General features: G+C 46.1%; 1 protein-coding gene across 1 annotated transcript; it reads left to right on the top strand.

Moving 5' to 3' along the window:
• Positions 1–302: 302 nt before the first annotated feature.
• On the top strand, positions 303–1,123 carry LOC144129676 (uncharacterized). Its single transcript, XM_077663780.1, has 2 exons — positions 303–580; positions 1,045–1,123. Exons 1-2 carry the CDS (start codon positions 324–326, stop codon positions 1,121–1,123), a joined length of 336 nt encoding a protein of 111 aa, XP_077519906.1. The 5' UTR covers positions 303–323.
• Positions 1,124–11,559: the final 10,436 nt, after the last annotated feature.

Below are 11,559 nucleotides of genomic sequence, written 5' to 3'. Positions count from 1 at the left end.
CCCTTTTTTCGGCCCCTACATAACGAGTTGATAGGAGACGACCAGATAGAGGAAGCGTTCTCAGCCGAGTGGAAGGGGCCAATGGAGTGCAGGTTGACGGGATAAGTTATCGGTACCAGCGTTACGCAAGGCGGCGAGGATCATGATAAAATATGCTCATGTCCTGAAGAAACCGGCTGACCTCATTTTCTTCCGAACAACGAACCATTTTCGAGGCTTTCATTGATAAGGCGCGCCTTGTCGCGTCTCACCGTGCGTGGCCATCGCCTTGGCCGTTGGAGCCAAATAAGGCAGCCTCTCCGATAGAAGCTGCTCCGGGCGCAATGGGCGGCCTGCTCTCCTGCTGTCGCGTTAACGATGAGGACTACGACGCCCAGAGAGCGTTGTTGCCCGACTCCCTCCCGACTCCCGTCGCAACGAGGTCTATGGCGGCGACCATTGAACATACCCTCAGGGTGCGCGCATGGTCCTGCGACAGCGGTGGGACCGGCAGCACACTGACTCCCGGCTCGATGGCGGGCAGCAGCTCGGACACCCTGTACGGCGGATTCTTCGGGTCAGCTTTCTCGCTGCCAGACGGGTGAGTACACGGACACATTTAGTTTTTGATCCTTTCTTGGAACAGTGACCGCGGGCAACCAACACTCGGGCGCAAAAGTCAATTTCAGCCAACCAGCGTTGTTTGCTGCAATTCTTGCTACTGTGAGCTAAGCGTTTTCCGCTTAGCGATGGTCAGGTCATTGCAATAATAATGTGCTTCCCAGGGTAGCGTACGATGTGTCGCCTAGTTAACCTCCCTGCCTTTCAGTTCATCATTCTGTCTCTGTCTTCCATCGGCTGCAGTAACTGACAGCTGTTTCCGATCGGCAATTGTAGATAGCCTGTTTTCTCGTCAGCTATAAGCGCACAACTTCAACGTCCCCGTCTTTATTCGCGCTGTATCGCATTATGGAAAATTACCAACTAGCCCGATCTGCCACTCTTGCAAACTTCAAGCTACTCTTTCGACATGCGTGTATTTTTACAAGCGATTCTCTTTTTCAGTGCCGGCCAGCATCGCCAACTGGATAGAAACGCTTCCAGCATCACAATCACACCCCATCTTTCGAAAAGTGTGCAATAAACGACTGCTTTTAGAGTGTAATCACTGCATAATTAGTGAGCACCTTGATATTATTGAAAATTAACGCATATGCGCTTGCTTCTGCATTTGCGATCCCTATCTCGATTCCGTCCTTATCCTATATGCGTTTATGCTACTCACTCAGCCCGGTCGAGGCATTTCACAAGGTTCATCGGCGGCCGCTGCCACCCGTGCTGCTACATTACCATTCATTAACATTGCGCTCAGCACGCGCTGTGGTCGTAGTCACACAATTGTCGGCCCGTGCGTCCCGGACGCATGGTGTACTGGCAAATGGCGCGCCGCTGCAAAACAAAAACGCGCTGCACCAATCAGCCCCCGCGTCGTCTGTTCTAGGGCACCGATGGGGCGGCACGTAGTCTGTGCTGGCTAGTTTTCTGTACAGCTGCGTCTTGCGAACTGGCACAAGCTACGTATATGCATCCATATAGGCTTCCCTATATCGATCCATATAGGGAAGCCAGCTGGGCGGCTCTAGCAGGGCAGCATGTATTCCCCGCACCAATGCGCATTGCTCACGAAACAAAGATTTCGACGACCGTGGTGATTCGGCGTGGCGGTCCATCATGCGGCTCTTCCAGAGACTAAATAGTCCCAGCAACATAAACGATCATATGGCACAGCACTGTTTTTGTATTTCTTTCTCTAGAGTCTGGTGGAATCGGCCTTGTTCACTTATTCGTGCATCAGCTTGTTTCGCGTAATTTCTTTTTCAAATCGTCAAACCACCCATTTTTAGTATCTGTGCTTATTAGGCGTCTCAGTGCGCGTTTGCCTTTCCTGTTCGTACCGACGGGACACACTCGTGAGGGGCCTTTATGGGGATTCCTTAAGGAATTTGCTGACACCTTCAATTTCCTCACTGCGCGTTTTTCTTTAGACTACCTGTATAGCCTCTCCAGAAGGCAGATGACTCAGGCGCTTACAGAATATTTGTTCTCTGTACCGTTGTATCAGCAACCTTTTCTGGAGTTCCTTGACACCAGTGTTTTAAAACGTGATAGGCGCATGTGCATTTCTTCTGCTGCAAAAACATTCTTCTGTAAACTGCAGACATCCACGCTGTCTGTGAGGGCATGGCTTCATGCTAAGGAGATGCTTGCGCCATGGCGCTGAATGCCGCCTGCGCTATACACCAGAGACAATTGACCATTGCTTTATTTTGTGCATTGATGCTAAATTCTTCTGGGAAATTTTACAACAAACAATTACGAAGGACATTGACATCACACCCCACAGTATCCGATTTTTTGCCTGTGGAGAAAAACTCCGCCATGACGGCTCCGGGTTTCATCATGAATAAAGGCGCATCTAGCGAATGCTTGGGTTTCATATATCAACTCTTCCGATCCAGATGTCGGCGCGCTTTCGCTACGTATATCCTGGCCTAACAGAGCTAGGCCATCAGCAATTTTTTTTACCTCGTGTCTGTTGAACTTTACCATGGTCTGGACCATGCAGGCATAAGCGATTGACCTTTTTACGAGCTTCGGGTGTCCAAAGTTGTATTGCAGGATCGCCTTCTCCCATTTGGTTTTCTATTCCCAACAGGTGTGCGAAGCGCCTTCCGTGATTTCAAGGTCCAGGAACCGGATTGTTGCTCGGCTGAGTGGATCATAGGTGAATTGGATCCAGCCCTTCGAATTCACGTTCAAACGCTTTCGTTATTGCTGTAATCTCCAGCCTGCCTACCTGTTTACCATCGAAGCAAAGCAAAAAATCACCCACTGTCACCACTTCGCGCACTTTTTCGTGCACTCCCAGACACCCTTAGAGCGAGTGAGGGTAGCGGTCTCGGTCACAATGGAGATGCGCCCTCGAGTCAGCGTGGCAAGCTCAGCCGGAGACCAGCTACCAAGTGACAAGGGGGTTGGTCGTTTGGTGCCCGGCTTTCGCCGGTCGCAACCAGAGAATAGGTCGGAGCCAAAGGTTCACAAAACCAAAGTTTATACAGCTAAGATACAATACAGATGATTTCACAATCACTCGTACGAGCACATATAAAGTGATTTACAAATACAATTCAACTTGTGCAAAGAAACTATAGAGAGAGATTACAATTCAACAAAATCTTTGCACCTTTAGTGCACTAACACAGAGAGACAAATAATGAAAACACAATTTTTTCACCGGGCTCTGCGACAGTCCGACGACTTGAGGAGCACGACGGGGCCGATCCGCAGACTGGCGCACGTTGCCTCGCTGGTCCGTCCGTGGCTGGTCGATTGGTGTTCTCCCGGGAGTCGAGCGGGTGCGCTTCTCCGAAGCTTAAACGGCGACTCGGGCTAACAGACAGCGGTTCAAGCCCCTTATTTATAGGCGCAGTCCACGTCTGTTGGTTCTTCGCGCCAGGGCAGGCGCGCACATAGACGCTGCTTCAACGGCACAAACTCGTTCACCTTCTTGCGCCAGGCGCGCGACCCCATTGGTCGAGCGCGGAACCACCTTCTAGAACAATCTGGGACATTTGCGGTACGCTGAGTCATCGGTGTAGGAGCGAAGGGGAGAGGGTATTACTTTGGCGCGGTCAAGGTTTACCCCCTTTCCGTCGACAACGAGCAAAACTTCTCCGTCATTCGAGAAAAATCGACGCCGCGCGCGGCCATGCCCCCCTCGGCGCCGCGCCGGCGAGCTGAGTTGCAGCAGTACGCAAAGCTACGCACTCTCCGGGGGTCCTTCCCCGCTGTTTTCGTTTTATATTACCGCGCGCGGGCGCGATTGCTTCTGCGCACAGCCGGTGTTTTTCGAAAATGCGCCGAATTTTGTGACACCCACATACCTTAAGCACGCAACCACCGCTAGATTGTCTAGAGCAGGTTTTAAGCTATGGTTGCCTTTCGCACGGTAGCTACGGTTGCATTTCGCCACCGTGCGAAAGGCAACTGTAGCTTAAGGTAACGGTTCCACGGTCGCCATCTTGCGAGTAGTTCAGATTCTGCCACCAGGCTACGCCAGTAATCTACGGCTGAGGAAGCCTCTACCCGTCTTGGCCCGAGCAACATGACATTGTTTGGGTTGAGATGTTGAGATAAGTGCCCGATCCATTCTCGACCAAGGGTGCCCCGAAGGCTTTTTTTGTTGTTGTTGTTGCCTAGCGGGCTTTCAAAAGCGGATTATAAAGCCCGGCTCCTTCCCCCTGTCGTTAGTGGGGTTGCTGAAAGCGTTCGTAGGGGTGCCTTCACCACTCTCTACGCTTCCTCCTAGCATGTTCTTCCAAACTCACACTCGACAGCTGGTCTCCAGTATGCTAGCTTGCCTAACGCGCATGACACCAATAAAGAATGGACACCGATCGTCAATTATTCTTATCCCTTTTTCACTGTTGCTGCCACGGAAGATTTAGCGAGTTGGTTATACACTCTCCACATGACATCACAGTGCAAATTTAGGATAAGCGAAAAGGGAAAGCAGATGCCAAAAAGGGGAAACTGTGATATCATGCCAATTATTTATCTTTCTGTCCCATGTTGATGCGACAGCCATATTGATGGCTGTTCCATCAAAGAACTTTAGTTGAAGTTGGCGCCTGTCTTGTCTCCTTCCTTTTGTCCTGGAGTTTTGTGCTGTGCAAATAAGCCATAACGGTTGATGCTATAGTAATTACAGTAGGAACACTCCTGTACTGGATTTTAAACAGCCAGCTCTGGCGCTAAACAATTATTTGTTGTTAAACATTGTTATATATATATATATATATATATATATATATATATATATATATATATATATATATATATATATATATATATATATATATATATATATATATATATATACGATATATATATATACGATATATATATATATATATATACGATAAAACAATTATAATAAACTCAACTTCAGTCAACATTCGTCCCTGATACATAAGTTGGTAGGTTACAGAGTATACGGAAGTGGGCGATTGCCAATTTCTTATTACCTTTGAGAAGAATCGATATAGCGGAAGAGGCGCCAAATCGCTATCAAGAGGTTAAGCACTCCGTAGGGCGCCGGAACGTATTGGTGTGCACTTCATAAAAAAAATATTCACCGTACATGCGGCGGTTTTCGATCGTGAGGAGGATTCAGACTAAACTTAATGGAAAAAAGGAGGTAGGGGTAGGAGGCGGCTGTGCAGGAATTTTACCAGAACAAAGGTCAAAGGCGGGGGGGGGGGGGGGTGGCTTGTGTTTTAAGCACTTATGGCGTCCCCTTCCCCTCTCCAATTTGGATCCTCTACTGCGTCCTCTTCATTTGTTAGACGTAGGAGTATGATGTATCGAGTTTGCTTTTTTTAGGTTGCTTATTGCCTCTAGAATTTTCATTGCGTGCTAGCGGACGTATATCTTCCCGCCCTGCTTTCATTCGGAACAATTTTGGTGTACTGACCGGCGTGCTGAAATTTTTTTGTTTGATCAAAGATGCAAAAAGCGCTCGCGCGTGCGTGTGTGTGCAGTTTGAGAACAGCTCTTGTTGTTTTTAAACCGTTGCTTTCAGTGAACTAAATGATTTTCTAATTATCTAATCATTTTACTAGAAACAATCTTCTGCGGTATTTCCTTTCACATTGAAACCGGATGTGAGAACTAGGACGCTCTAGAAGAACGTGCTCTCCTGTCTTGCTTCCCGTTATAATGCACACGCTAAAAGCAGAGTGCATGGTTTGATACCTTTCGAACCACTTTATTGGGTGGAATACTGTTCTTAGCTTGTAACCATACTGTATTGTATTCATTGCACAGGGCACACGGACGCAAGAAACTTGTACTTACGCATTGAGGCCGCCCTTTGGTTTCATGCGTTGCTAGCAAATAATTTCGAGATGTAGCATTTAGCGTACATTCACACATCAGCTCTCAATTTTTATCCCATACAAAAGCGTCCATGCTTGCCAAACAATTTTTTTCTTGAAATGCCAAATAATTAGACGCACCGACCAGATCGCATTCTGTCGGATGTGGCGTCTGCCAGTATTTTTTATAAATTTGTCCAGCGGTAATGCTGTACAGCGGTTATGCTGCATGTGGACAAACGGAAATAGGTTAATTGTATTCGCCAAAGTTATCGCATGCTTTTATGTCAGCCTTGCTAACATGGTTAGACGACACCTTTCAGAACACAGCAAGACGACATGATTCAGAGCAAGCTTCAAACAAAAATGCATCAAAATGGGCGCTGAGACGGCGGATGGGTCTGGCGCCCGGGTGACACGAAATAAGCCTTGGTTGAGATAACTGCAGCATTCTTTAGCGAAACTCACTGTCTGTTGACGGCTTTGTTTTTGTTTAATTACTTTTTTGAGCGAGGGAGGAGGTGTGGCCGCAAATGACGATTCATTCTCACCGCTTGATGTGGGAGGTATTTTACTTGGCTGTTTCCCACTTGCATGTTCATCGAAAACATCCTCGACAGCTACTGCGGTACGTTAGCCTTAATATCGGCACCGGAACACATTCTAAAGTTAAAAAAAAAGATCGAAAAGCACGACTATAGGGCTGGCCGTCAACTGAAGCCTTTACTTCTTTTTTGAGCGTGAAGTGCTTGTGCTATATACCAACTTTAGTCGGAGGGCAGAAGACGAACGCACCAGCACTGCCACTCAACGTAATTTTTTTTCTGATAAAATAATAATAATACTATTATAATAACTACTATAAGCTCTAGTTCAAAGCCAGTGCTCGTCATTTTTTCGTTCTAGACCTGACGTACCCTTCAACCAAGGTGATGGTTCGTTCTCGCAGCAACTCTCTGCTCTGAATGTGAAACTGGATTCTTTGACAACTGTTTCTGCACTGATGGTGAAAACCGAACAACTATTACTGGTCAAGGAAACTAGTGAAAAGGTTACTTCAGCAGTCGAGGACAATCAGTCCGCTATTGATTTCCTTTCGTGATGGTATGACTTCAGCGCATGCTACAGTGACCACTGATCAGGCCAAGCTTGAAGACCTTCGATCACAAGTTCAATCGCTGTCTTCAACAGTAGCTCCCCAGACATAGGTTAATGACATAATGAGTGAAGAAATAAATAATCTCGAACAATACCGCAGAAGATTTAACTTCGTGATTCACGGCCTTCCAGTCAAATCTGATGAAAACCTGTACTCTTTCTTAAGTACCTTACAAATCAAGCTAAACATAACCGATTTTCAAGCAGCAGATATCTCAGCAGTACATCGGCTGCCATCCAGGGGAGATTATATTCTGCCGCTTCTAGTGCAAACTCAGCCAATTTCTGTCAAGAAGAAATGGTTCGGGGCTCGGAAGGGCCTTCCTGATTTGGTGCTAGACGATCAGTCTCCTCGGCTGTGTTTTAACGATAAGCTGCCTCCGGTTAATCGCGAGTTGTTCCGACTATCAAGGTTTCGGGCAAAGAAAAGGGTTTTGAGTTCGTCTGGACCAAAAATGGGAAGAACTTGCTAAACAGACAAAAAGCGCACCTCTTATTCGCATGAACAAGTTTTTGAATCTTGAAAAACTAACCTAACCATGTCTGACATTGGTGTCATGAAATGTTCCGATTTTTGTGAAGTCCAGAAGTTATTTCAGGTTCACACAGGCAATTCATTTCAGTTTACTGATGTTAATATTCGCAGTATGCGGAAAATTCTTCTTTCATTTATTTAATAATCACATTCATGTGAAAATCAGTAATATCCTTTCTTATTCTTCGGGGTATTGAACTAGAAATCGACATGCTATTGCATTAGCATCATTAAACTCGCAATTTATTGTTTCAAAACATTCCTTTTTTCCTAGGACCATGAGTGGATAAAATAATCTCTCCGGGAATGTTGTCAGGCCTTCTATTTATTTGAAGAACATCTAAACTGAGTGATAATACTTAGCTTAGGTCGCTTTTTCGCTCTTTTTTAGCATGTATTTGCCCTCTTGTTTTTGTTTGGTATGTTCCAGTATTTTTGTATCTTAAGATCTGTTTTGTACCTGCTATGACCTTTTCTGCTCCCTTTAAGCTTGCCTTTGCGCTGTTGTTTTTGTTTAGCATGTTCTTGTATTTTTCTATTTTAAAAGCTATGTTTCCGACCTGCTGTGGCCTTGTACAGGTGCCGTCAGAAGTAAATGAAAGGCGCGACGGTGTGACAAACCGTGTCCTAGCTTTTTCTAACGCCGTTCGCATAACTGTTTAGCTCGGTCGGCAGGCAGCGCTGTCGCCAGACCCCTATCTTGTGCGTCCGGGGATTACTCTCGGCGGCTTGACCGGGTGCTCGTTGCTTTTAAATCGCAACACCAGGGCGCTAGCTGCGATTTATTTGGCGCTAGCTGCGATGCGTTTGAAGAGCCGTTCGCGCCGTTTGAAGCGGGTAGGCAGTTGACACGTGCGACCTCCGACAATCAGCACCCCCCGCTATCAATGGTCTGCTTTGACTGTTAAGTTTGGTCATGATGTTGCCATAAGCGGCGTGTCTTGGAGGGTTTTTTTATCTGTTGTTCTTAAGTCGAAAGGCTTCGTTTCGTCTTTTCGGGCAGGAGCGGCGCTTTACACAAGTCGCGCAGCTGGAGCTCGAATGCGGTTTAGAACCAAATGCCAGCGACATCAGTAATGCTGCGGTACTGGACGCCAAAATTAAGTGTGCGGACAAACACAAATAAGAGAAAATAAGTTACATATTTTTAAATTACAAAGATTTAAAACACGATTTGAATTACGTTTTCAACTGTTTTGTTTGCTTTTTGTTGGAGAGTACAGCGCCTTTTTAATCAAATAATGCGCTCGTTCGCGTTCCCTCACAGCAGCGGCCAGCGGATCTGATGCCATCCACCTCGACTATTCTGCGGCTTACTTGCCGCTAGCTGCCGGCGTATCTCGTCATCTCGACGTCACTGCGTGCAGCTGCTCGCTTTTTGTCAGCGTTGATCTGAAGCGCTCGGTTACTTTTTGTCACCGTGCTATGTTCTCTCCGGCTACGTGTGTGCGTTAGTTTTTTGCCGTACCAGCCGCAGTTCTGTTCGAATGGTTTTGACGCTGGGACCCTTCAGAAGAAGGGTGCGGTTTGAGACGAAGAACGCGCAGCGCTCGAAGAACTGGTGCTACGTGTACGAAAGTGTGAAAGTGAAAACTGCTCTGCTGGCATCGCATTGAAACGGTAGGGTTTTACATTCGCTTTGTTAGTGTCGCATGCCGTTTCTAGTGAGTACCTGTACCAGCCAAAAATGTCTGTCCTTCGTGTGTTCTAAAAAGCAGCCTTAATTTCAGCGGGAAGTTCAGTGCAGTTTGCAGCACTCTTATGCCATTTACGCACAGGAGACAACTAGCTCGTTCCCTGTTCGTGCAACGTTTAAACTTGTATCGTGGGTTACTTCAGCAACCTGTTGTGTCACTGTTAAGAGGTGTGTGCTATGGTTGTCTACTAACAAACGGACTGGTTATAAACATGCTCTGTTATCTCGTCTTTTGCGAGCTAAACTCAATCGGTGCAATTATGTCACAACCCATTGCTCTCAAATTCCGGTGCCCAAGAACTTCTCCCGAAGGAGGAGATATAACTATGCCTATAGCTGTACTAATTAATTAAAAGACTAGCGCATATAACTAGGACACAGACGTCCTGTCTTCTTCTATGTCTGTGTCCTAGTTATATGCGCTAGTCTTTTAATTAATTATGACACAACTAGCCCAGCTTTCTGCCTTTATAGTTGTACTTCTCAGGCATAAATGCAGATAGTTGGGCCTTGTTATTACCTTGAACTTCTGTGCGACAAACGAGGCAAAGACGAAGGAAGAAGTCACTATCTTCTTTCTTCTTGTTTCTCTCGAGTGTCACGCTGAACCTTTAGACATTTGTAGATTTACTTCTCCCGCCAAAATCATGTGTTATGATGTTACGTTTTTGTTTTTAACTACGACATTATACTTTAGTTGTCCACACAATTCGAACAGGCCACTGACCCCGCACGATAAGTCGCCATGTTTTGAACGTACGGGCTTGTATAGAAGTAGCGCTACCACTTAATGTCTACCTTGCAGCATCCTTCATTTGGTCGGGACAGAGAACGTCAGACCGCTCTATGAGCTTCTAAATCTTGTGTAATGCACAGGTTGTCTTACGACTTGAAAATCGTTTCGTAGTTACTACAGCTGGGTTAGCTGGCTAATTTTAGCGTCTTGCAGACGCGACCATTACTGTCGCAGAAACAGACATTTTTTTTTTCAAATAGAGGGTAGAGGGTACTTCAACTAATATAGGGCATTTATAGACAACCACAGTCACTAGAAACGACACTGAATAAATTTAGAACGTCTGCCGTTTCTGTGCTTTGAAAATAAAGTTTGGGAGGTCTAAAGGGCACTGTGATTTCAAAATGGCACCCACGACAGCAACAGGTGCTTGCGCACTCTAAAAAGCATTTCTTCTGAGTAGGTGTTTTGAGAAAATTTGGTTCACCGTCTCAGTCAACTTCAGAAAGTATATGATCTCTGAAACAAAGCGTTAAACATTACACAAGATTTAAATCGTTCATAGCACTTTCTCACGTTGCTTCTGTCATCATCGAACTAAGGATTCCATCCCTGAGCGCAGCTTCTGCCCGTGGAAAAGCTAAAACGATGCCTTTCGACTTCAGCACAAGAAATAAAACGGAGCACCGCGACACGTCGCTCATGACAGAATAATGACTGAACTAAACAATCACGCTGTAGACTGTTGATAGCGGCGTGTGTTCATTGCCGGAGGCCGCACGTGTCAGCTGCCGACCCATTTCAAACGAACCGTTCTTCGAACGCGTGGTATGGATGGATGGATACGGCTGAATCCTTTAAATCGGGCGGTGGCTCAAACCACCTAGCCATGACTTATGAAATTTTACTCTTCTCTTGATTTTAGCCACCAATCAGATAACCTTCGCTTCGTTACCTCTACCCGCTTAAAATCTACTTTCCCTTCACTGTCCTTAAACCCCAATGCCTTGGATAAATCAGCCCCGCTGCTTTCCACTGTAGGGTGAAGCCTTTTACAGAAAAGTATCAAGTGTTCAGCCGTTTCCTCCTCCTCTCCGCACGCAGTGCACAACGTGTCTATCTCAAGGTACCTGACTCTATATGTCTTAGTCGGCAAAACTCCCGTCCTGGCATCAAACAACAAAGAGCTCCCCTACAATTATCATAGGTATTTTCTTTGGCAATTTCCTGCTTAAATATCCTGTATGTTCTCAGTGCTGATTTGGTCAGCATCCCTGTTTTCCACAAAGCTCTCTCTGTTCCTTTAACCTTTTTCTTAACCGATAATTGCTGATTTGCCCCCTTACTGCTGTCCAGATATTTGCTTGTCAATTTTCTAGTTCGCTTTCTCCATTTCGTGTCAACATTCTTTATATACAGGTATCTGAAAACTTTCCTAGCCCACCGCTTTTCCTCCATCCTTCTCAATCGTTCCTCAAATGCTATCTTACTGCTAGCTTCTCTGCTCTCGAACGAC

The sequence above is a fragment of the Amblyomma americanum genome, chromosome 4 (assembly GCF_052857255.1).
Source record: "Amblyomma americanum isolate KBUSLIRL-KWMA chromosome 4, ASM5285725v1, whole genome shotgun sequence".
Taxonomy (NCBI): Eukaryota; Metazoa; Arthropoda; class Arachnida; order Ixodida; family Ixodidae; genus Amblyomma; species Amblyomma americanum.
The sequence above is the reverse complement of the archived record's forward strand: the minus strand, read 5'-3'. Positions and strand labels throughout refer to the sequence as shown.